Consider the following 27,239-nt stretch of genomic DNA (forward strand, 5'->3'; position numbering starts at 1 on the left):
GATAACCGCATAGCATTCTCTTTATATTTGTGGGAAATAAGACAAATGTTGTTGTAATGTTGTGTGGCAAAACGCATCACATACATAAAAATAATTCGAAAGCAAAAACACGATGTGCGATGAATCAGTCAACCAAAAGTATAGAGGGACTCACGAGGTGTCCGTAATGACAGCGTTGAGTCCGTCTAACAGATCATCAGTCTTTATATTGTTGAAGTCCATGATAACTGCCGCTCCTTTGGCTTTCATATGGACCATGTTATCAGGCTGATCACCAACCAACGGGATGCCGACCATCGGTACACCGTGATATATGGCTTCATATATACCATTAGTGCCTCCATGAGTTATAAATGCTCTGGTTTTAGGATGACCTGAACCATGAAAAATCTTTAAAAAAAAAACTAATTTATTCATGCTAACAAAATCAAAAATGTCATGTTATGTCAAAATTTTAACACAAACCCAATAAATCATTTTGAGGGATCCAGTCATAGATTCTGGTGTTTGGTCCAAGAGTATCAGGCTTCTCCCCCATGTATCGCCATAAGACCTGTAAGAAATAAAAACATTTATTTAAAGTATACTCATTCCCAGATGATCCGTATATAATAAATAACAAAGCGATATCTGTTCTCATTAAACTTTCCCCTAATCAAACTCTCAAACACTATCAATTTTATGGGTCAAATTTTTTGGTGTGTGTGTGTGTGTGTGTGTGTGTGTGTGTGTGTGTGTGTGTGTGTGTGTGTGTGTTGTTGTTGTTGTTGTTGTTGTTTTTGTTACTTTTGTTTAAGTATATTTAAAAAAAACATGAAAAAACATGCATTTAAAAAATGCACACTTCTTGTATCCAGTGTGTTGCCTTTTAATTTAAAAACAATTGCAGTTTATCATGTAAAAGCCAAATGTTAATAGTATAAAAGATCAACACTCTTAAACATATTTTATTTAACTGTTTAACTTTCATTGATTGTTAAATGCCAAGTATTCACAACATATAGCCAGTGTTCTGCTATGACTAAAAATGCACTACATGTTTTCTTTTTTTTAAATATTTTATAGATATAAAGGCTAAACAGCGTTTCCATTGTTACATACAGATATAGCTGTCGGGTGTTCGCCCCCTAGTGGCAGTCGTGATGAAATTGCAGTTTAATAGTAAATCTGTCTTGCGAGAGAAACTTTTATCTACGAATATATTTATAGTTAATAATTAACTTACCAGTAATAAATCGTTTTTAAAGTATTCAATTGTTACTGATAAAGTGAAACAAAAAATTATTAATAATTTTTTACTTTGCACACCGTTTTGATTGGAACACACTAAAAATACATCACTTCCAGTCGGCGCGTCACATGCAGTGTAGTCGCATAAGTTTATTTTCTTTAGTGCATCCAAATCTCGAATTGAATTGATTTGTGAATGTAATGCTCAGTTAACTTAAATTTGATGACATATGCAGTCTGCATATGCAACCTCTAGAGGCTGCAGCCTTCCGATTGAGAAAGGGCCAAAGGTGACCTGCGGGCCGGATAAAGATGATTGGCGGGCCGCATTTGGCCCGTGGGCCGGCAGTTGACTAGCCCTGGTCTAAGCCATAGACTGTAAAAAATGATGGACGACGCCCGTTCGCTCTCTTCCATTGGTAAACAGTAGCGATTTCGGAGCCAGTCCTGCACAGTAGTGAGCAGGAAATAAAGCCTCATAATCAAGGCCCCGCCCTCGCAGAATGCGTATATCACAGCTGTCAATCATGACGTGACACCACTGATTTTATAGCATTAAATAACTAACTAAAAACAAACTTATTTTAAAAACAAACACTTTAATTTACATCAGCGTGATAACAACTACAGGTTTGGACTACAGCCCTCTACTTCCTGCTTTAATGACATCACTACAGATAAACTAAAACAATATCATATCAAAACATACTATAACATCCCTTCACAAATCTTGTCATGACAGCCGACAATAAACACTAAACACAATAAAGACTTTTAATGATGTGATAGAGCACACGTAGTTAACCCAGCCAGCTAACCAACTAAGACTAAAACACTAAATAAAACCCTTAGTAAAACAGGGCTAAATGCAAAAACAAGTCTTACCTTTTGTCGTCGTGCAGTTTTTAGGTGAAAGGTAGAGAAAGTGTTGTTTGTCAATTTTTGATGGATAGTGAACACCAAATCTATTTATATATGAGGAATATAACAACATAAAGGGATTCGTCCTAAGTGGCAATAAGATGAGAAAATCAAAAATTGCTCATAGAAGTACAAAGATGAAAGTTGTGTAAATGTTATTGTCCTGCCCATGCAGAATGTGACTGCACTGTGTTAAAAGTCCCAAGGTACAAAAGCCCCAACTTTTCTTTGTGTGCTGAAAATACAGAATATTGAAAATAAGAAAAATATTAAAGAAAAGATACATCAATTTATTATCACTAATTATTTTATATCACATGTACATATAGGTGATTATATAATTGCAGGTACATTTGGTGTCCAAAGTATTTTCTGCATTTTTCAAATGGATAACATGATGTTACAGGCCATAACAACATTTGTGACCATGAACCACAAAACGAGTCATATGGTCAATTTATAAGCTTTCCATTGATGTTGGGGGTTGTTAGAATAGGAGTAGGGGTGGACTCACAGCCTGTAACTCCTATTAGCATTGCATTGAGACCAAATCTTTCAAACATGGTAAGGGGCGTCACAGCGTGTACAGTATGTGGAAAATAATGTGTTTTTGACCACAAACAACGCCAACACATTGTATTATACCAAATACACAAAATAACATTGTTTTGGCTTTTGCTACAAATGACAAGATAAAGAGACAAAGTTTTTACATTGTTTGTTGTTGTGTTTTAATTAATTCCAGGAAATGTAAAAATATTTATCTGACAATAATTATTACAAAGAAAGAATACAGAAAATGTTTAATCATTTTTCTACTTAAAAAAAAGTCTACTTCACTCCTTTTTACTTTTCTGCTTTGATCTAAAACAGTAACGTATTATAAGACACTTACAGATTTTAAAGAAGATGTAGAGGACTGCAGTCACAATAGTGAATAGAAAAGCAAATACATCCAGACAGTGATACTGATACCAGGTAAGATTATGAGCCTCAACACGCAGATGTTTAGCACCTTTATTACGCATGACAAACTCAATCCAGAAAACTGCTTCATCCAGAGGCTTCATCGGTCTGTCATGATGAATCCTGGATAACCGCATAGCATTCTCTTTATATCTGTGGGAAATAAGACAAATGTTGTGTGGTAAGAATGCATCACAAACCTAAAAATATTTCGAAAGAAAAATCACAATGTGTGATTAATCTGTTAAACTACAGATGGACTCACGAGGTGTCGGTAATGACAGCGTTGAGTCCATCCACCATATCTTCAGTCTTCATATTGTTGAAGTCCATGATAACAGCCGCTCCCTTGGCTTTCATATGGACCATGTTATCAGGCTGGTCACCAAACAATGGGATGCCGACCATCGGTACACCGTGATATATGGCTTCATATATACCATTAGTGCCTCCATGAGTTATAAATGCTCTGGTTTTAGGATGACCTGAACCAAGAAAAAAATAGTAAGAAACTCATTTATTTATCTTAACAAAATTGATTTACGTCATGTTATGTTAAAATTTCAACACAAACCCAATAAATCATTTTGAGGGATCCAGTCATAGATTCTGGTGTTTGGTCCAAGAGTATCGGGCTTCTCCCCCATGTATCGCCATAAGACCTGTAAGTAATAAAAACATTTATATAAAGTATACTCATTCAGAGATGATCAGTGTATAATAAATAAAAAAGAGATAATTACTATCTGTTCACATTAAACTTTCCCCTATTCCAACTCTCAAACAGTAAAAATGTTAAGACCTTCTGAGGTATCTGTGCCAGTGCAGAAGCGATTGTATTGCTCTTCTCTTTGGTCATATTTTTTACCATAGACCCCAGAGAAAACACCACTATCCCATCATCTCCTGAGCTCTCAACAAACTCCTCCATATCCTACAGAAACACAAAAACACAATTTATAGGAAAAAATGTGACTGCATATTTCTGGACAACCTGAAGTATGTTACAACAGTATGATTCCTTACTATAATTATAAAATGTGGAGTAATAATTCAGATGAAGTATCTCTAATCTTTTGAGTAGCATTTCTGATCTTATTAACAGTAAAATGCACCTTGGGTAACGGTTTGGCAGGGGTGCAGTGACTTCCTCCGATGTATTTGAAATTGGGCAGGAATGGCTTTGGATACTCAAAGTCCCAGTAGGTTCTGATTAACCAGATATCAGCTTTACCCATCATCTCACAATAGGTAGTGGGTCGTCCTGCAATAAAAGTGCTGGCTAACTTAACTTAAAAAAAAAAGTTTTTGCATGGTATTTAAATACAAATCAACACATCAAGATTTTAAAATGATTATTAAAAATTTTAGTGTTTAGTGGCCTTACAAAATTGCTGCATGTGTCTGAACTCTTATGTTACTCTAATAGCATATAACATAAGTCTTAAATTAAACATGTCTCTTTTTGTGTGTTTCTGTAACGTATGACATTTTTATGGTTTGATATTCTTTTTAGAAAACAATTTAATTAAAAATTAATGTGCCTTCATAATCTTTCATGAAAAATGCTAATCTCCTCCCCTCCTCAAAACAATCTCTCTTTACTTCCAGTCATATGGATGGCATGTGGATTGTGCTTGGATTTATGTCAACACATGGAAAATAAGACAACTGACCTATGGCTAAGCCACGCCCCAAACGCATTGAGCCAATAACAGTGCGCAAAGCTAAACCAATACACTTAGACATTCTCTGCTTTCTCGTCCAATGAAATGCATTGCAGTTTTCATTCGTTTTTATATGTTTTTATTGTCATTTTAAATTTAAAATGGTCAAACGGTGTGCATGGGGTATATGCAAATCCGACACCTGAAAGGCTTGGCGAAATTGTGTCTTTTTTACCCTTTCCCAAGCCACATTCAACGTTAAGATAACATTAAGTGTCTCCTCTGGATTAAGTTATGCGGTAGACCACAACACCAACTAAATGTGGATAAATTAAACAAGGATGTACATCTGTTCAACAACGTATTTGAAATGTTATCTTTAACATCTCTAATGTAACGTTAGCTTCTTGCTGCGTTGTACATCATGTCACTTAGCTTCACTAACTATCTGTAATTATTTGTAAATAACCCGAGATAACAGATGTTATTGTTATTTGTAATAGCAATGTTGTGCTAAATGATTCATGTAAATACTGTAGCACCAAACGGTGAGGTACTCTTGGTAAAGATGGTAAAAAGGCTTGTCCTGTATGCAACTTAGACCTGTACATATTTAATTTGATCATGATGGCAACGAGATGCGGTTTATCGCGTTTACACTGTGACCTGTAATTTTTTTGTCTGTAGCTGAAGCTGGTCATCGACCTTCACAACCATAAAATTATTAATATAACCCTCCAATGCAGAGTTAAGGGCCTTTTGGTGACTTCGAGATGATATATAGTCTTTCTGTCTCCAAAAATCTTGTCCAGGTGAGTGGAGGGGGCGTGGTTTAGCCATAGGTCAATTGCTACTTCCGTTTCATGGCGATTTTAATTTTATTGGCCAAAACCGTGGATAAGCAAATGTTCACGGTACAATAACAGCACATGTAAATATCGTGGTATGCCGCCACACCGGTATACCATTACAGCTAGGGTTGGGAACAAAGAACCGTTTCTTTTTTAGAACCATTTCTGTTATTTAAATGGAACCGGAACCACGCAGAGTTCTTAAGTTTCGGTTCTAAAAGTGGTTCCGATGCGATGCACGGGCAAAGCATTTGAAGGGGTCAGTTTAGGTCTTGCCTCATGAATATTAATTACGTTGAGCCACCGTTTACAGTCACACAACCAAATTAACGCAGCTTACCAAAACACTTGCGCTGCTGAGGTACGCTTTGTGGAATTGTTTAGGTATTGTGCATTATTTTTCAGATTTCTTCTATTATAATGGAATCGGAATGAGACCTGGAAATCGTTAGGGAGAACTGGAAATGGAATCTGAAAATTTCTTAGGATACCCAACCCTAGTTACAACCCTGTTGCTGTCACAAAAAGGGTACACATAGCATCAGTTGATGAATCAAATGGGACCAAGCTTCTATCATCCCTAATGGATAAAACCAGCTAAAGCCAGCATGCTAGCTACAACATATGCACTGATTTTTGCTTGTTTTAAACCACAATTAAAGAAGTTGAACCAGTTTTGAACCATAATCACTCTTTTAACTCACCTAAATATTCAGTGTAGTAGTTGTCAAATTTTTTCCACATAATTTTGGAAAAAGCATCTTGTGAAAGGTAGAAGAGCAGACTCATGATTCGCTCTGTAAAACTCATCTTGTCTGTGAGTTTACTCATGGTTCCTGGTACATATGATGGTGGAGCTGGGATCTGAGCACACAACCTCTCTGCAGCGTTAGCGATGGAGAATCGAAACGTGAACACCAAGGGAACGTTTAACTTTTCGGCCAATATATCACTGCATGGGAACATTGGGTCGGACAAAATAACATCAAACTTCCCCTGTTGCAATTTATCCAACAACCCTGGAGATTTCAGAATGCCGTCGCAGTACGAAAGACCCATATCCAGATGTTTGGAGCCAAGATGGTAAAATTTTATTATAATCTGGAGTGGGTTTAATTTTTCAATCTCATACATCGATAACTGCAGCATTTCCTCAATGAAAGCAAACATCTCCTTAGAAGAAATTGGCATATTAAAGTCCACACGATTGAAGGGATCCGACTCTTTGACGTTCATTACCATCACGGCATCTGGCAGCAGAACGGTCACATTGTGTCCTCTGTCCACCAATGTTTCCAACACAATCTTGAGATTAATCCAATGACTGCCTTCAGTTGGATAAACTAAAACATTCCCACATTGTGCTGGACCGATAGCAATGAGCAAGGAAAGAAAACAAGCTACAAATCTCATGATTTCTATTGAAGCAGTGTTTGATCGTGTGTGATCGTTCAGTCTTCCTCGATCTTATACTATCATGTATAATTATTAACCTAGAAAATGAACTTATCAAGGACAAAGGCGTTCATACAGTAAGCCAATAAATTGTTTAGGTAAAAGGTAAAGAAAGTTCATATGAACAATAAAAAGATTCAGTGTCGTTTGTCAATTTTTGATGGATAATGAACACCAAATCTATTTATATATGAGAAATATAACAACATAAAGGGATTTGTCCTAAGTGGTAATACGATGAGAAATTCACAAATTGCTCATAGAAGTACAAAGATGAAAGTTGTGTAAATGTTATTGTCTTGCTCATGCAGAATGTGACTGCACTGTGTTAAAAGTCCCAAGGTACAAAAGGCCCAACTTTTCTTTGTGCGCTGAAAATACAGAAATTGAAAATAAGAAAAATATAAATTAGAAGATACATCAATTTAGTATCACTAATTATTTCATATTACATGTACATATGGGTACTTAAATAATTGCAGGTACAAGTCTTTTATTTTCTGCATTTTTCAAATGATTATATTTTTCATTATTTTAATAACATGGATAACATGACGTTACAGGCCATAACAACATTTGTGACCATGAACCACAAAACGAGTCATATGGGTAATTTTTTTAAACTAAGATTCATACATTATCTGAAAGCTGAATAAATAAGCTTTCCATTGATGTTGGGTTTGTTGAATCAATTTCATGCAATGAGTCTTTTTATTTCCAGGTAGACAGTGGGGAAAATAAGAATTTAGACTTCCAACATTTTTATCAGTTAGGGGATTTCTAAGTGGGCTATTGACACAAAAATTCCACCAGATGTAGCCATCAAGACAAATGCTGAATTCATACAAAGAAATCAGAACATTTAAGTATACAAGTTGAGTCAAAATAAATAAAGTAAAATGACAAAGGCAATAAGTATTGAACACATGAAGAGAACAAGATGCAAAATGAATAGAAGAAAGCCAGGAGATCACCTGCAAACTGTCAGTATTGATAGAGAAATCCTGCCCCCTATTTGATGGCCAATAAAGGCTTCTCATTACTCAGGAGACAGGAAAGACTTCATGATGGGTAAAAGCAAAGAACAGGATCTTCGTAATCTTATCGTTGTAAAAGCATTATGATGGGAATGGTTATAGGTGCATTTCCAGAATGCTACATGTTCCTGTGAGCACTGTGGGGGCCATTATCCAGAAATGGAATGAGCCTTACTTCACCATAAACCGGCTATGATCAGGTGCTCCACATAAGATCCCTGTCCAAGGAGTCCAAATAATAATCAGGCGAGTTCTCCAAGAGCCAAAAACCACTCGGGCAGAACTTCGGGAAGACCTTGCATCAGAGCAGGTACTGTTGTTTCAAAGAAAACTGTAAGCAATACACTGAACCGCCATGGCATGCATGCACGCTCACCACGCATGACTCCATTGCTGAACAAAAAGGATGTTGAGGCTCGGATAAAGTTTGCGAAAGAACAGTTGGAGAAGCAAGCCTGTGGATTATTGGGAGACTATAGTATGGTCAGATGAAAGCAAAATTAACTTTTTGGCAGTCATTCTACACACCATGTTTGGAGAAGAAATGGCACTGTCCAGCACACCAAGAACACCAAACCAACAGTTAAGTTTGGGGGTGGAAGCATCATGGTTTGGGGCTGCTTTTCAACAACGGGGAACTGGCAGACTTCATATTATTAAAGGCAAGATGAATGGAGAAATGTACGCTGACATTCTGGATAAAATCTGCTGCCGTCTACCAGAAAGCTGAAAATGAAAAGAGGGTGGACATTTAGCAAGACAATGATCCCAAGCACAAGGCCAAGGAAACTATGAAGTGGTTTCAAAGAAAGAAAATCAAGTTGCTTGAATGGCCCAGTGAGAGAACTGAAGATCAAAGTTCATAAAAGAGGCCCAAGGAACATTTAAGATTTAAAGACCATTTGTGTGGAAGAATGGGCCAGAATCACTCTTGAGCAATGCAGAGGACTGGTCTCTCCATACAAGAGGCGTCTAGAAGCTGTAATCACCAACAAACGCTTTTCTACAAAGTATTAAATAAAGTGTGTAAAATACTTAGGGCCGATTTACACCGGCTGCGTGGCGTGTCCGTTTTTATTTAGGCTCTCATGTTAGCAGGTTTGACAGTTCACACCGCCTGCATGACACGCACGTCTCAGGCGCAGCTCGAGGCGCGCCGAAAACGCGTGCATGCTAGGAATAGGACCGATGCCTATTTTTCACGCCACATGCAAGCGTCTTGGAAGCGTTTCCAGGCAAAATATATGTCACCTATAGCAACAGCAGCGCATTAGCGCTGCGTCAGGCACGCTTCTGGTATGTACAGGAAACGTTATGCAACAGGTTTTAGATGCGTTTTCTCTTGTTTGGTGGGTGTGTCTGAAATGTCGGCCCAATCAGCAGCAAGATGTATATAAACCACGCGATACTAAAGAGACGGCTCGTTCAATGGGTTCAAGTTGGAAAGTTGTCTTTCATTCTGGACGGAAAGGTCAGTGACTGTAACATCGAGGGTATTTTACAGTATTAAACACACATTTATAACGATTTCATCAGGCTTCAGAAACATTTAAAAAAGAACACAAATAATGGCCTCTCAGCTACCGTAGTTGCAACTCTTGCGTCATCACAACAGAGTGTTCAACGCATCACCGTTTTCTGTTTTGTAAAAAAAGATGGACGACACGACGTCGCCTCCCACCATTGTAATGAATTGAAGCCAAAAATGTCCGACCACGGTCGCCGCCATGTTACGTAAAAACGTCAGTTTGGAGCCAAGGCATGCGCAGAAGGAATCGTCCGTGGAGCCAGAGGCGGAGCCGCGTTATCAAACTTCCGCCCAAACGCTCACGCGACCAATTCAACTACGCCAATCATAACGACACGCCCCGTTTCTATAGCATTGAATTACTAGCTAAAATGGAACTTACCACAATAATGAACACTTGAACATATATCAGTGTGATAACAACTACTTGAAAGGACCAAAACCATCTTTCGGAAACTTTTATTGAAAGTGTAAATCATTTTTTTATTTAGAGCAGAGTCCCATTCGTTTCAATGGAGAGGGTGGGGTTTATGACTTGTACTGCAGCCAGCCACCGGGGGGCGATCAAAGAGCCAGAGGCTTCACTTTTCAAGGCTTATGAGACACATCCGGACTGAACGCAGCCCTAGAGAAAATTTTGTGTCAACAGCCCACTTAGAAATCCCAACCAACCACAACGTACAGATTAGGTAGCAAATTAGGGACACAGAGCTTTTCAAATCGATGAGTTTTGTAAAAAATCTCAGAGCGTTTGAGGAAGGCAGGGATGTCTTGAACTACAAAAATGTACAGTATGTGGAAAACAATGTGTTTTTAACCACAAACCACACGAACACATTGGATTATACCAAATACACAAAATAACATTGTTTTAGCAATGAAATAGGTGCACTTTCACTAAATGCAAGTTCAAATTAGTGTTAAAGTGAAAGTGCACTACAGAAAACAAATGATTATGTCTTGAAAGATCGAATCTTGTTTTAAAATGAGGTATTTGTTTTGTAGGCTATTGAAGATAAGTATGCATTGTATTTTGTATTTATTCATACACTAAATTAAAAATATGCAATATGTAAAACGAACAAGTATGCACAAACCTGACAGGAAAATACATGTAGGCTATATGAGATCTTTAAATATGGAGATTATAAATATGACAGGTGCTATGAGGTGATGCTCATGGAGTCTGTTTTAAGATGATCCTAACAGTTGGAGTCACTGGGTTTTATTATTAAAGTGGAAGATTTCCTATTTTTTCTTCAACGGGATTGCCGCGTTGACCACGCACACTTATTTACAAACCGCGAAGTACACAGAGTAGAAAAATCTATAACGTCTGAAATTTAATTGTATGGTTACGGAATATACCACCATAGACAGGACAATACTTGGCAAAATATTAAGAAAACTACCTTTAAAGTTGTCCAAATGAAGTCATTTGCATCCACTCACAGAAGTGTTGATATATTTACATTAGTAAAGTTACAAAATATCTTCATAGCACAATCTTTACTGAATACTCCTTATCATTTTTGGCATGAAATAATTTTTTTGACCAATATAATGTATTTTTGGCTTTTGCTACAATAAACCTTTGTCACTTATGACTGGTTTTGTGGTCCAGTGTCTCATTTTCTGTCTTGTGATCCATCACCCATTCCGTCTATTCTTAACTAAAACAATTATGTTCCTCATTTTTAGTGATTGGAAAATCATTCAGCAAAGCTTCAAACATTTATGACTCTTCTGAATCGATGCTTCTGAGAACGTAACAAACGTGCCACATCGTGATGTTTCGTAATATGTGGGTGGGTGTATTATTACATTCATAAATACTTCATAATTCAAACCTTTGTTCCAAAAGAAACTATATTGTTTGGAATGCACCCATCTCGTGTCCTTGTTTAGATAACATAAAATATAAAATCAGAGTAATATATATCAACAGTGAATGTGTTTAAGCTTTTGCACGCATTAATTTCACCAGCAGGTGTCCTCAGTGAGCCGTTTATTGATTCAAAGTTTCGTTTCTCATCACTCCGCATTTCCAACATATAATCATATTTTAAAACTTTTAAATAACTCTCTAACGACACTTAATCAAAGTTTAAACTACTTACAGTCAAATATTTCTCAACGTCAGACTGTTTAAAAGTGATGTATGATGTTTGAGTCGCTAAATCACAGCTTCACACTCGGAAGACCTCAGTGCGTGACCAGTAACCCCTCAGGAAACACTGGTTTCAAAATAAAAGTCGTAGAGGTCTGAGAATCAACAGTAATGGACGTTACATGTGAGTAAATATTTGATTTTATTATTTATAACACTTTATATACTATACACACTCAATTCATTATATATTTTAGTGCAGCAAATATTTATAGTAAATATTACAATGCATTGATAACCATGCATCTCATAATTGCTGGTTTAATCCTGTGATGTAGGAGAATAAATATTTAAATCTGAATTTTAAAAAGATATCAACATTTTAATTATTATTTGTTAGTATTAGTGTATATAGACATAGTGTTTGTGCAAAGAATATAGAAGATTTAGAAGAATCTTTATTAAAATCTGTTTCACTCCCTCTTGCTTTTCTGCTTTGATCTAAAACAGTAACGTATTATAAGGCACTTACAGATTTTAAAGAAGATGTAGAGGACTGCAGTCACAATAGTGAATAGAAAAGCAAACACATCCAGACAGTGGTACTGATACCAGGTAAGATTATGAGCCTCAACACGCAGATGTTTAGCACCTTTATTACGCATGACAAACTCAATCCAGAAAACTGCTTCATCCAGAGGCTTCATCGGTCTGTCATGATGAATCCTGGATAACCGCATAGCATTCTCTTTATACCTGTGGGAAATACAAAAACACATTTATTATACATTTTTATAGGTTATTTGGTCTTTAAGATGGGTTGCAGGTTACTTGTGAAAACCCAAGGTTGATGGTGGTACAATGATACCACAGTTCACTTACAAAGGATTGTTAATAACTGCATTAAGTCCATCCACCAGATCTTCAGTCTTCATACTGTTGAAGTCCATGATAACAGCCGCTCCTTTGGCTTTCATATGGACCATGTTATCAGGCTGATCAAGAAACAACGGGATGCCGACCATCGGTACACCGTGATATATGGCTTCATATATACCATTAGTGCCTCCATGAGTTATAAATCCTCTGGTTTTAGGATGACCTGAACCAAGAAGGTTACTCAGGTTATAAAATATTATTACTTATTTAAAATGAACATACTCACATGAGATCTAAAACAAACCCAATAGATCATTCTGAGGGATCCATTTATAGATTCTGGTGTTTGCACCAAGAGTTTCTGGCTTTTCTCCAGTGTATCTCCATAGGACCTGCAAACATTACCAAAAAACATACTGCCTGACTCTCTTAACATATGTTGCATATGCGTTATGTAACACTATGTACCATTGTATAGTCTGTACAACTAAAAAAAGAATGATTAGTGTAACAAAAACTACTCAGATAATTTTAGGAACCATTATTTTGTGTACAGTAACAGTGTATGGTAAGAAACCTTCTGAGGTATCTGTGCCAGTGCAGAGGCGATCGTGTTGCTCCTCTCTTTGGTCATGTTATTTACCATGGACCCCAGAGAAAACACCACTATCCCATCATCCCCTGAGCTCTCCACAAACTCCTCCATATCCTGTGCACATTAATAAGAACAAACACAAAGACCATCATTTCCAATCTACACATTTTGTTTCATTCATTGGTGTCCTTTTTGACAAATCCGTGAAAAAAATAAATAAGCAGGATATTAAATGACAGATGCACCTTGGGTAACGGTTTGGCAGGGGTGCAGTGAATCCCACCAACGTATTTGAAGTTGGGCAGGAATGGCCGTGGATACTCAAAGTCCCAGTAGGCTCTAATTAACCAGATATCAGCTTTACCCATCATCTCACAATAGGAACTGGGTCGTCCTGCAATAATGTTTGCTACCTTTTACACAAGCGTTTTCATTATGTATGAGTAATGTGCATTTTAAACTCACCTAAATACTCAGTGTAGTAGTTGTCAAACTTTTTCCACAGAAGTCTGGCCAAAGCATCTTGTGAAAGGTAGAAGAGCACATTCATAATTCGCTCCGTAAAACTCATCTTGTCTGTGAGTTTACTCACTGCTCCGGGTACATATGATGGTGGGGCTGGGATCTGACCACACATCCTTTCTACGGTGTTAAAGACGGAGAATCTGAATGTGTACACCAAGGGAATGTTCAGTACTTCAGCTACAATCTCGCTGCAAGAGAAGATCGGGTCGGCCAGCATGACGTCAAACCTTTGATGCTGCAATTTCTCCATCAACCCTGGAGACTTCAAAACACCATCGCAGTATACAAGACAAATATCTTGATCTTTGGAGAAAATTTGGTAGAATTTAATGTGAATCTGCAGTAGGTTTAAATGATCGATCTCGTACATCATAAAATGCATGAGGTTTTCAATGTGATCGTGCATGTCCTGCTCGCTCACGGACACGTTAAAGTGCTGACAGGTGAAGCGATCCGAATCTTTGGCATCCATGAAAAGGGAAGCGCTGGGCATCAGCACCGTTACGTTGTGTCCTCTGTCCATCAACGTATCCAACACAATTTTGAGATTTATCCAATGACTTGCCTCAGTAAACCACACTAAAATATTACCACATTGTGCGGGACCCAAAATAAACAAGGAGAGGAAACAAGCTACAAGTCTCATGATGATTCACGAAACTGAAACTAAATCCAACTTCTTATTCGCAGCTTTTTAATAGCAATCCGTTTTACCTCAGAAAACGCGAAACTTCCGCGTTTGTTCCGCTTCGCGCTCAACTTTTAGGGACCGTCTCGTTTTTCCATTATTCACGCGTTTTTAAGGGGCTTATTGTGTCTATTTTCAGATTTTTTAAAATGTATAAGGTACTGTATGAAAAAACTGAGACTGTCAAAAATAATATAGGCACATTAGATCAAATTATATAAGGCTTTAATTACCCTTAAAAAACATGGTTTATTCCAGCAAAAGTGCACAGACCATGGTTTTTGGTGTATTAATTACCATTTGTAAACCATGTTTTAATACAAAAACTGGTTACTGTTGACTACCATGGTTTACCTAGTAGCCATGTTTTTATTTTTACTAAAACCATGGTTGATTTTTGAAAGGGTACTGTGTCATCCTTTGAATGCATAATGATTCAAATGAATAAAAAAACACTTGTTGCCCATAAAACCAAATATTGAAGTAGATAAATATTAGGGAATTATGAACAACACTCTCTATCCCTTACAAAAATTAATGTTTTTAGTATAATGGGGCGTACACACCAACCGCAAATTCAATTTGCGTGAGTAGAATACATATAAACACTGCATTCTCATATTATGATGTATTTTCTTGATGAGCAAAATGACCTAGGAAAATAAGTGTTTTTTTAGACAAAAAATATAAAATTTAAACGAATATGTGCTTTAAGCAAGCAAAAAACTGCCAATGGAATAAGAAACATTTTCTTGAAATAAGTGTTTATGAAAAAGTTAACTTATTTCAAGAAAAATTTTCTTACTCCATTGGCAGATTTTTTGCTTGTTTTAAGTTTATATTTTTTGTTTAAAAACTAGACTTATTTTCCTAGGTCATTTTGCTCATCAAGAAAATACATCAATAAATCTTAATTTAAGAATTTTTAGATATTTTTACTATAAAACAAGACAACAATACTAAGTAAGAAAGTCATTTTTTTGCAGTGAAGTCAATGCAAAGATGCGAATAGACTCAAACTCATTCTGGGCAATGCGAATGACGCAAATTGAGTGATGCAATTGCATTAATTTTCCCTTTGGAAATTAGTCATGGTTTAACTATGGTTTTTGAGAAATAATGTTCGTAGGGATGACCATTTTGCCTCAAAATTTTCAACTGAAGTGAAAAATTCAAAAGTAATCTACAATGAGGAACGTTATGTTTTGCGTTTGGTGTGTACGCAGCATAAAAGTACAGTGACCATGTTTTTTAGTGTATTAATTACCATTTATAAAACCATGGTCTTACTACAAAAACCATGGTTACTGTAGGCTAATTTACACTGTAAAAAAAATGATTTTCAAGAAAAAAAATTATTTGTATTTTTGTCTTGTTTTCAGTAAAAATATCTAAAAATTCTTAAATTAAGATGCTTTTTCTTTAAGAGCAAAACAACCCAAGAAAATAAGTCTAGTTTTTAGACCAAAATATAAAATTTTAAGTGATTTTGTGGATAAAACAAGCAAAAAAAATCTGCCAATGGGGTAAGCAAATTTTTCTTGATATTTTAGTGTTTAAGAAAAATGTTCAAGATTTTTTTGCTTACCCCATTGACAGATTTTTTTGCTTGTTTTATGCACAAAATCACTTAAATTTGGGTTGTTTTGCTCATCAAGAAAAAGCATCTTAAGAATATTTTGATATTTTTACTGAAACCAAGACAAAAATTTTAAGAATTTTTTGCAGTGTATGGTTTAACTTTAGCATTTTTTAAACGATATATTTTAGAAAACTGTAGTATTTTATAAAACTATACAGGGGTTTTAGTAACACCATGGTTAATTTTGTAAGGGATTTACAAAATTAGTAATATGTATATAAGTTAAGGCTGTTACCCAGCGCTATTGACTAGCACCATGCCCATTTTTTTTAGACATTTTTACTGCACCATTTAAAAGTTATGGATGCATAAATTGAATATTATGTGCCATACAGATAGCATTGTTGTACTATTTAGTGTGTAGTTATTAACTGATAAGAGCAAAATCAATAAACTGTATGGGGTAAAGAAACAAGATAAGCAGGTATGCTGGTACAGAATATACATACCGGTCTTTATTATTAACAAAAATAATCATACCTTTATAGAATACTTTATAGTTTGTCAAGATGAATAAATCATTTAATTATTCGCTTTAAACAACTCATTCTGCAACTGCTTTTGTGCGTGTAAAAAGCCAAATGTTCCAGAGGTCCAAAACGTTCTACTTTTCTTCCTTCCTTTCTTTGTAAGTTACAGCATTTTGCTTTTTGAAGTATAGATTTGCCTAATCTGATTACAGATCATTGGATTGTCGGTGTGCCATAAAAAAGTGCTCTAGAGAAGAGGACTGCTGTCCAGACAACAATGGGCGTCCCTTCAGTCTGCGACGCACCTGTCCGCACTCAAACCAGACTCTCCTGTCTCCCACAGATAACACTTTCTACCCTCTCGCCCTCTTCCACTCTTTCTTTCTTTCGTCGAGGGCAAATATAAGGATTTATGACCCCTCCAGCCCTGTTTTGGGAGGCAGGGCTCAGACTTAGTGGGAAAAATTTAACAGGCAGCATGTGAATTGGTTTAGACGTATAAAGAGATCAGGACTAATCGTTTGGCACCAGAGACTCTTCTGCATTCAGCGAGTTTCATGGGAGGGCAATGGAGCGCGGGAGTGAATGTGTGCGAAGGGGGGGCAGCCCGTGATCTGCTCTATTGTGATAACAGATTTAGGCAGAGTGTGAGGCGGCGATAAGGAAAAGCACCCTCAATAGAAGATTAGATGCATGCTTGGAGAGGAACTGTGGAATAGAGGTGGACACTTGGAAGCAAGAGGAGCGGAAACAGATTCTGTTTTCTGGATATTGAAAAACACAAGTTATGTCTTTAAATATAATAAGATATTTTTAGGAACCATTGCGTCAATTGGAGCATTTAAGGACCATGCTGGAATAACATGAATCAAGCCAGTTCAACCTGATTTCACAGGAATTTATACGTTTTAATAATTTGATAATAACTTTTTTCTTAAACACTCAATTCAAGAAAAAAAATCAAGAAATATTTGCATACCCCATTGGCAGATTTTTTTTGCTTGTTTTGAGCACAAATTCACTTAAATTGTGTTTTTTTTTTTTTTGGTCTAAAAACAATTTGGGTTATTTTGATAATCAAAAAAAAACATCTTCATTTAAGAATTTGTAATGAAGTGAATTGTACAAAATGTAAGATTATCCACCCCTTAACCCAAAATCAAAAGGGCAAAAGCAAAATGAACAAAAACGTACACATTTTGTCTGATGAATTCATACACTGCAAAAAATTATTTTCAAGAAAAAAATTCTTAGTGTTTTTGTCTTGTTGTCAGTGAAAATATCTAAAAATTCTTAATTTAAGTTGCTTTTTCTTCATGAGCAAAATGACCCAGGAAAATAAGTCTAGTTTTTAGACCAAAAATATCAAATTTAATTGATTTTGTGCATAAAACAAGCAAAAAATCTTGGAAAATTTTCTTAAACTAAATTCAAGAAAAATTCTAGATTTTTTTTTTTTGCTTGTTTTATGCACAAAATCACTTGATATAAATATATATATAAATTTGATACTTTTGGTCTAAAAACTAGACTTATTTTCTTGGTTCATTTTGCTCATTAAGAAAAAGCAACTTAATGTAAGAATTTTTGGATATTGTTACTGAAACCAAGACAAAGATACTAAGAATTTTTTCTTGAAAATCATTTTATGCAGTGTACAAATTAGCCATCTTTTAAAACACGTAGGAATTGCCATGAGATTGTGTTGGGCAGTTGAGTGGATGTTTTTTTATATAAAAGGGAGACATAAACTCCATTAAATTCTAAACAGGGTGTACATTTCCCAAATAAATTAATGAATGATCCTAAGTATTTAAATGTTTACCCGAGGCCTTTTAGTTTTCTGTGTTTGGCTTTAGGATCACACAGTAGCTGTGTTTGTTTTTGTGATTGTGTGAGGATTTTAAACAGCTGCCCACAGATCCTCTCTTTTGACCCCTAACACAGCTACACTAGATCAATATTTTTTTACATGACAGGTCAAATGCAGTAGTTTCTTTTCTGAACTGATCAGAACATTAATATTCAATATTTTTTATATTTAAACATATCTAACAACATCACATATAGCGTTAATGTCATATTGTCAACTAATGTCCCAATTAAATTTCTCCACATAATATATATTTTCTTTTTTAAATGTGTACATTAAAATATTATGTTTGCAATATGGCAATAAAATGAATCATGTCCAGACACAATTTTTAATTAAAATGAGAAGTAAAACAAATATTACTATGTATCAATATTTTCAGTGTAAACAATCTATTATTTTTGCATTAACATGATAATTGTCATAAAGGAGATGTATACTTAATGATACAATTATATATTTTGTAAAAAAATTGTGGAAAAATTCGGAAATGTCCTAAAAGGGCCTAAAAAACGTTCTAAGTGCGTCTGACGTTTTCTTGTAAATGAGCATTTTACATCAGAATCTTAAGGGAGTCTACCAACACACCAGTATCTTTGAATGGTCAGATGCCGAGATTAAGCGGATTTGAAGCGAAAGTATTTGATGAACGTATCCATCTGATTTTTGATGTAAATGTGGGCACCGCCATCTCTAAGCTTTTTTGTGTAAAACATCCGGTGAGCCACTAAGGCTAATGGTAGTCGTGTTGCGAGTGACACGGGTGTGCCGTTTTTGTTTATTATTAAATCCAGAAAGACTGACATAATTTGTGCAGTTAGTGGTTGCCAGTAAAGCTGCTACAAACTACTACAAAAAATTTGTTTTGACCAAAATCACGCACCAGAGCTGAACGTGTATGTGGCTCACATGCCGCCCATAATTTGTATTCACACATCCATCCAGTAAAACCTGTAATAGACAATGGCAATAAATACAATAATAAAAACAACTATTTTTATGTTTGATGAAAATATGCAGTATTAGCTTGTTTATTTATTCTCCTATTATATTTTTACAAAAATGTTTTTACAGTACAGAATATATACGACATAAACTGCTTATTTGTTAAAGTTTATAATAGTGCTTAATGTGTTTGCAGGTATTTGTCAATTAAAAATTGGCGTTTACACCAGGGGACAGTTGGGACATTTTACACACACGCCTGAAAATGCTAAAAACAAATTCTTGGTCTATTTCAGAAACAAACACTCGACTGACTTTCCCACTATACAGGTACTGCTATGCCTTTTTGCTTTTATATTTGCGCATCGAAGACCCATCAACAACACAAATAAATTATAGTGTCGCACAAAAAAGGAAATACGTCACTTCTGTGTTCAAAAATAAGGTGGATAATACATGCCAAGTGCATTTGGCTAATATCATCATGTCATTTTTGATAGAAGTGGCGATTTTTGCATCTGAGCTCCTCATACTATGCAAATGAATGATTACACTGTATTAGTAATACTTTAAAATAAATTGTAACCTTTTTTATGCAAAGTAACCCAGTTTCATCCACAAGTAGGTAAAAAACAAGACACACTCCTACCTCATCTCTACATATACTGTAGACCTTTACATATAGTCTCCTCTAAATGTCAATGATGATATCAATGATTAACCAAAATTGGATTTCAAATGAGTAGTTTCTTTACACCGAGGTTTAAACATACACACTTGCTCTTTGTGCGCCTCATTGGTCATTGGCGAGTGTGGATTTTGACTCCAAGATGACCTCTGCCATCAGACCAAAAGTTAAGCTGTGTTTACAATCCCCGCTTTCATGTGGTTTGGACACTTACAGAGGTCATCACTATGGTCACCGAGCTCTTGAACAGCGCCTGACCACACCAAAACAGCCAATCAGAGCGCTCGGGGGAGATTGATGCATGCAAACATGACAGAAATAGTTCAGAAAATGTGCAAAAAAGGTCTGAATGGGTTTTCAAAGCATTTTAATATCAAAAACACTTATAAATAAATACAATATATAAACATTTTCAATTAATTGCTTAACACAAAAAACTATTCTACCATTATGAATAATGAATGCACAAAAAATAATAATCTTTGGCAAAACATATTTTGCGTTGTGGAATGCAGAGTAAGAGCGTTTTACAATAAGCACACCGCACTCCATTTACAGTATAAATATTAAATAAAAATAAATACAATCAAACATATCCAAGTTTCAGATCTGTGGAGGCTGTACTGCCTTTAGTTAGTTTCTTAAGGGTTCATTCAGACAAGAAAATAAATAAATTATATAAATAAAAATTAAAGGGGAGATGCTCTTAAAGTGCATCCATGATCATGCATAAATTGTTCTTCATCGGATCACTTAAAAAATGATGCAATTTTTAAATAATGCCAACCTTATATCAGTTCTTAGCTTTCACAGATCAACTGTGAGTTATTGTGAATAAACGAAATCCATCTCCACGAGAGTTCACCACATTTAAAGTCACAATCATACAATCCACACCTCCTGATTTTAAGTGTTCCCTGCTCTACCACGCTTCAGAGCTGTCACAACTGGACCCGGGCGAAGGCGGGTCGGTGTCACTGGTCCAGCTGCGTTCGGTGCGCAGGCTCTGCATGTTCCCCGCCAGCAGCGACAGGAGCGCGGCCTGCGACTGTGCCGATGGTTCTCCGCCCTGCTTCTCCAGCAGAGTCACCAGAAAGTTGATGTAGCGCATGGCCAGGCGTAGGATCTCGTTCTTGCTGAGCTTCTTCTCGGGTGGATGGGTGGGGATGAGTTTCCTCAGCTCGGCGAAGGCTGTGTTGACGTTGTGTTGGCGCCAGCGCTCGCGAGTGTTGGTGAACACCTTTCTGGTCATGATGCTGTGGTACTGATGCTGCAGAGAGAGATGGAGATGGACATATTAGCATTAGAATGTATTAAAAAAGAAAAAACACTAGCATTTTATTTAACATGCAAAGAATGCCTTCATAAGGAACCTATAACATCTAAATAGCCATTCTGTTTCACCAACATTGGTTCTTCTACGGCATCGCTGTGAAGAACCTTTAAAGCACCTTCATTTTTTTGTATACTTTGTGCTTACAGTCTTACTGGGTACCAGCCCATAACCTAATCCTAACCTATATTAAATCTGTGTAGGTACCAGTATTTTACGATGTAGGCATAACTGGTCGAGCATTGCATTAGCAGTGAGCATTGAGTTACTTACGCATAAATGTAAATGCATAAACATAAAGGCACAGTGTACGGGATGCAAAATAAAGCGCAACCAATGAAACCATTTTCTTCGCATTTAAAAATAATAAAATATATTTTTCTTGGCACATTTTGAAAAAAAAAACCATGGGTACAAGTGTAAAAAATATATCTTACCACTTTATGTCGCTTTTGAGATTTACGAATGTCGGGGCATCCAGCTGAAAATTTTCCAGATGTTACATAAAAAACAGTCCTGATCGATGCTGAAAACACAAGCGTTTCTGAAAAATACAAAGTGAAGTAACGGCAGAACTAGATGCCGATATCCAATATGCTCCTTTAACTCTCTGACATCCACTGAGCACAGAAAACAGACGAAAAAGAGGAAGAGAGAATATGAGGGTGGGTTGGGCTTTGGTTGGTGTCTCTGGTGTTTTATAGTTTAGCTGTTGTGTGACGTTGCAGGGGGAGAATTGGGGGTTGAACACATACTGAATGATTTTACATCTCGTATTAATGCGTTCACATAGATTAACATAATGCATCGTGTTTCTATTCACAGCTACAGGATTTGGGGAGATAATACAAAGAAAATCCAGTTTGTAAGAAATCAAATTATGGTAATTAATCTGTGTTTATGGTTTACGTATTATAAGTTTAGAAATGTTTGTCTAGAACATTTTTGTGCCCTCATTCTTAAAAATAAAGATGCACCTTTAAATATAGGCAAACATTTCTCATATTACTGTACATTCTCGTTTAAATTTTTTATTTTTTTTAAATAAAAATATCATTAGGTAAATTTGTTGTCACATCATATAAAATATCTGGGTTAAATACAGTTTAAAACAGATATTATTCAATGTGGAGTCGTATTGCTTATAAACTCTAACAAATAAATTTCTGTTGTATAAAGCAGCGTGCGTTTCTTTTGTCGGGATGCTGGACGTCCACCTGCTAACAGACCTATGACAGCAACTCAATCCAATACTAAAGTGACATCATAATGAAAGCTCTCCCACTGATTGGGCAACATAGTCTAAAAAAAATCTCAGCACATTCACTGTGACAGAGTAATAATATGGCTTTTGTCTGAACGATGGTAATCTTGTTTAGTATGTCCTGGGGCTTCACATAAATGACACTATAGCGTATGACAGAGGCAAGCTTGTGGATCAGTAAATTCTTTGGGGCCCTGAAGGGTCCCTGAAGTCTCCGAGCTCTTTTCTCGCACTTTCAACCTCCCTGCAGATCAAAAGCTGGCGTCTCGCTGCTGCGATTGTTACCGTTCTCCTCCAAACCGTCGAGTGTTGTTTTTAGAGGCATGGTGTTGCGTTAAAAGTCTCTCGGAGAATTGTGGGGGATTTGCATAATGGGATTATGTCAGGATTAGGAGTCAGGCAGCGGACAGAGCGGCTCTGAGGGATCCGTATATAGGACTGAACTGAATTCACGACCCCATTCATACAGACCCCAATGCCATATACACCCTGCACCTGCACGGCCGTCTTTTAGAGCTGCCAGAAACTTCAGCGAAATAAAACTCTCAACCAGTCGACATTCAAATATTCACCGTCACACTGGATACTGTAGGACAGTTCAAATCACAAATGAGACCTCTTTAGGATTTAAATTATTTCTAGGGATGCAGCAATACAAAGTTTTTGGGCCGATACCGATATTCGATGACATCTCGCAATACCGATTACTTGGAATGACATCATCTGACAACAATTACTTAGAATGACATTATCTGATTCTGATTACTTCGAATAACATCATTTGATACCGATTACTTAGAATGACATCCACTAATACCGTTCACTTAGAATGACATCTACCGATACCGATTACGTAGAATGACATCTAACATTAGCGATTTCTTAGAATAACATCTACCAATACCGATTACTTACAATGACATCTACTGATACCGTTTACTTAGAATGACATCATCTGATACCGATTACCAAGAATGACTTCATCTGATACCGATTACTTAGAATGACATCCATCGATACCATTCACTTAGAATGACATCTACCGATACTGATTACGTAAAATGACATCTAACGTTAGCGATTACTTAGAATAACATCAACCGATATCGATTACTTACAATGACATCTACCAATACTGATTACTTAGAATGACATCTACCGATACTGATAACTTAGAATGACATCATCTGATAACGATTACCAAGAATGACTTCATCTGATACCGATTACTCAGAATGACAGCCTCTGATACGATTACTTACAATGACATCTACCAATACTGATTACTTAGAATGACATCATCTGATAACGATTAACAAAAATGACTTCATCTGATACCGATTACTTAAAATGACATCTATAGTTACAGACTACTTAGAATGACATCATCCGATACCGATCACAAAGAATGACTTCATCTGATACCGATTACTAAGAATGACATCATCTGATACCGATTACTAAGAATGACATCTACCAATACCAATTACTTACAATGACATCTGCCGATACTGATTACTTAGAATGACATCATCTGACATCGATAACCGAGAATGACATCCACCAATACCATTCACTTAGAATGACATCTACCAATAGTTTTGCTTTTTACTCCTTGTTTCAAATTATTATGAAATCCTAAAAGTGCAGACCATTCAAACTTCAGGGAAGTTTGTCTGCCCCTTTTAATTTCCAGGATATAATCAGCTTTAATTATTGCTGTTTTCATAAATCAGCCGATGTCTGAAAAAAGTGGGAAAAAATGCTTTTATCTGCCAATATCGATTATCGGCTGATATATCAGTGCATCCCTAATTATTTCTTCTGGACGCCATTACTTGGAGACTTTGACTGAAGTTGTCTTACTTCTCTTGAGACAAAGACCCCAGTAATGTCACATGTGTCTCCAAACTGATCTCAAATCTGTTATTTGACTATCTAAAATTAGAAAATGCAACTCCAATACCGAATTATCACAGCTAAGATATCCATTGTTCTCCTATGTGTCTTGTTTACATTTTTCCCAATAAACCTACAGTACAACTAGTCACTAATCTTACCTCTTATTGCTTAAACTAATAGTGCACACCCCTATTATCAGTTAATACTTAATGTAAAGGGTCTGCTTTTAATCCTTTACCCCAAATATGAGCCATAATAATACACTTTACTTAAAGCAAATATAGATGGGAACTTCAGAAAAACTGTTCCTATTCAAGCATTTAATATGGTTGTTGACAGTGTAACAAGATGGCAAGAGATTTGACCTCATACTTGCAATAAAAAAAGCATTCAAACAAAGTACAATCTGAACATCGGGCTTCTTTCTCACACCGTTTTTGTTTCGTCTGAAAAAGCGGGCAGTTTAGAGGCCATTAGTGTCCTATTACCGGTGTGTTTATTTAAAACCCAGTGTTTTACTGCTTTAGACGGACACACGTCATCGCCCCTTGTCTACTTGTGTCCAAACACTGTCCAGTATTGCTGTTTGAGGTGGCTTTGTGTAGACAAACAGCAGTGAATGGGGAGGGTTTAACGGTTATTTATGGGGGCTATTTGGTGTCTTATTTGGGCTGATGCACACTGGGGTGCAGAGAAAGAGAGAGAGAGAGAAAGAGAGAATGATGGAGAGAGGGAGATGCCCTATGGGATGTCATTCCTGCGAGGGGCTGCAGTCAGACTGCTGGAGCGCTGAGATAAGACCCCATCCATCCCCCATTACTCTCGGTGGCTTTTCTCTCTGTTCTGAATGTCAGTGATAAGATGATGCGGTGCTGTAATTGAATGACCGTCTTTATATCACGCTCATTTAAAAAAATAATGAGAAGCTGGAAATGTGTTGGAGATAGATACCACAGCACCCCTAAACATTCGACTCAGTACTTCGGAAAATGATTTTTAAACACCAATTAATTCAGTGAGAGATGATTTATTGGTCTGTGGCATGCAGGCATATACAGTAACAGTGGGGTCTTGTTTAAATAAGCTCTGTAGCAGTATTAACATGTGAAAAAGTACAACATTTTTTGTTTGTCAGTACAGTGTTATATACAACATGAGCAGAGGTCAGAGGTTTTCTTAACACCTGCTTTTGTATATAATACTGTTACACTCACTCTTTAAAAGTCATCAGATAAAGCCAGAGAAGTGCAAAAATTAAATCGAACGAATTCTTATTTTTAATATAATACTGTAGGTAACTAATAAAATTGGTAACACTTTACAGTAAGGTTGTATATGTTAACATTAACAGTTAGGGCCCTATTTTAACGATCTAAGCGCACTGTCTAAAGCCCACGGCGAGCGTTCCGAACGTGCATGTCCGATTCCACTTTTGCTAATTTAACGACGGGAAAAATGGATTGTGCGCCGAGCGCACGGCCGAAAAGGGTTGGTCATATTTTTCTAATGAGTAACGGCTGTGTTTTGGGCTTAACGTTTAATAAACCAATGAGAGTCTTATCTCTCAGCCCCTTTAAAAGCCAGTTGCGCTGGCGCTATGATTAATCCCTATTTAGATGACAGACTTTGTAAACTGAAAAACTAAGCGGAGGAAGAAGACCACCAGTTTAAGAAACGTGTTGTTTTCATTTTTATAGAAATTTTTATTTTTTAGTTTAAAACCTTTAAAAGATGTTTTCTTTCAGTCATAGAAGTTCAAATAGCAGGCTTTTAATTGATGTAAATGTATTGATATCCTACATAATCATTGTAATCTTGTAAAATAATTTGAAAATATGCAAGATAATGGCGTAGTCTATTTTAGTTGCCTCAAAATAGCGACGCGCCAACAATGCGCACACCTGAACACACCTCGTTTTCAGACCAGAACACCCATGGGCGCAAAAGTGGGCGCAAATGCATTTGCTATTTAAACAACGTGGCGCTAAACGTGAAAATGATAATTGCGCAGGATTGAAACTAGCAAAAGACACTTGCGCTGCATTGCGCCGGTTGTATGATAGAGCCCTTAATGTATTAGCTAACATGAACTAACAATAAACTACAGTATTTATTAATGTTAGTTCATGTTCATTTTAGCATTTTTAAAATCAAAAGTTTCTGTTAATATTGTTAATGCACATTATTACACGGCTCGTTGGAATGCTTGATTCTGATTGGCCAGTTGCAACATTTGAAGGTTTATTATTTCCATATAACAACCGCTCAAAACTAACATACGGTAACGCGGACATTTTGACAAAAATTTTAACTTTTATTAACATATTTGACATTATATTTACAAATGATTAAACCAAATAGTGTGTTCGTGACCGTCATGAACGTCAGCTTCATGTCGGGTCCTGGTCACACTGTCGGGGCTTATACCACAGTTACCACAAACATTGATAAAATATTGCTGTGGTGGTTATTTTAACCCTCTATGGCATGACTATTTATGCTATAATGGTACAAAAACACCAAGGTTTTTATATGATAAATTACATAAGGAAATAAGCAATATATGCATTAGAAAATAAACAAACATCAATCATAAATGATTCGAGCCAAACATGCACTAATTTACACTGCATGTGTAAATGTGTTTCACATTTACAAATGTGTGTGTTA

General features: G+C 36.3%; 2 protein-coding genes across 7 annotated transcripts in view; both read right to left on the minus strand.

The window, feature by feature from the left end:
• Positions 1 to 2,855: 2,855 nt before the first annotated feature.
• On the minus strand, positions 2,856 to 14,544 carry LOC129439647 (UDP-glucuronosyltransferase 2C1). Of its 4 annotated transcripts, XM_073860914.1 has the most exons (8): positions 13,705 to 14,544; positions 10,099 to 10,101; positions 6,340 to 6,963; positions 4,233 to 4,381; positions 3,920 to 4,051; positions 3,692 to 3,779; positions 3,383 to 3,602; positions 2,856 to 3,270 (listed from the first exon to the last, which is right to left on the minus strand). In XM_073860914.1, the coding sequence occupies exons 1-8, from the start codon at positions 14,408 to 14,410 to the stop codon at positions 2,988 to 2,990; spliced, it is 2,205 nt and encodes a 734-aa protein (XP_073717015.1). In that variant the 5' UTR covers positions 14,411 to 14,544; the 3' UTR covers positions 2,856 to 2,987. The 4 variants fall into 4 exon arrangements, with proteins under 4 accessions (XP_073717015.1, XP_073717012.1, XP_073717014.1 ...); XM_073860911.1 differs by lacking the exons at positions 10,099 to 10,101; positions 13,705 to 14,544 and adding an exon at positions 11,776 to 11,907 and having other exon boundaries at positions 2,858 to 3,270; positions 6,340 to 7,461; XM_073860913.1 differs by lacking the exons at positions 6,340 to 6,963; positions 10,099 to 10,101; positions 13,705 to 14,544 and adding an exon at positions 11,776 to 11,916 and having other exon boundaries at positions 2,860 to 3,270.
• Positions 14,545 to 19,992: 5,448 nt separating this feature from the next.
• The window catches only part of LOC129439643 (T-cell acute lymphocytic leukemia protein 2 homolog), a 34,770-nt gene continuing 27,523 nt past the window's right edge, over positions 19,993 to 27,239 (minus strand). Inside the window, exons 1-2 of one of the 3 annotated variants that reach the window (XM_055198383.2) lie at positions 21,841 to 22,373; positions 19,993 to 21,340 (exon numbers count right to left, since the gene is read on the minus strand). In XM_055198383.2, coding sequence (XP_055054358.1) covers positions 20,993 to 21,322 — 330 coding nt within the window. In that variant the 5' untranslated portion in view covers positions 21,323 to 21,340; positions 21,841 to 22,373 and the 3' untranslated portion in view covers positions 19,993 to 20,992. Of the gene's footprint in view, positions 21,341 to 21,840; positions 22,374 to 27,239 lie in introns of those variants that run through there. The other 2 variants (XM_055198384.2, XM_073860548.1) reach the window with 2 other exon arrangements.

This window comes from Misgurnus anguillicaudatus, chromosome 22 (genome assembly GCF_027580225.2).
Source record: "Misgurnus anguillicaudatus chromosome 22, ASM2758022v2, whole genome shotgun sequence".
NCBI classification, from domain to species: Eukaryota; Metazoa; Chordata; class Actinopteri; order Cypriniformes; family Cobitidae; genus Misgurnus; species Misgurnus anguillicaudatus.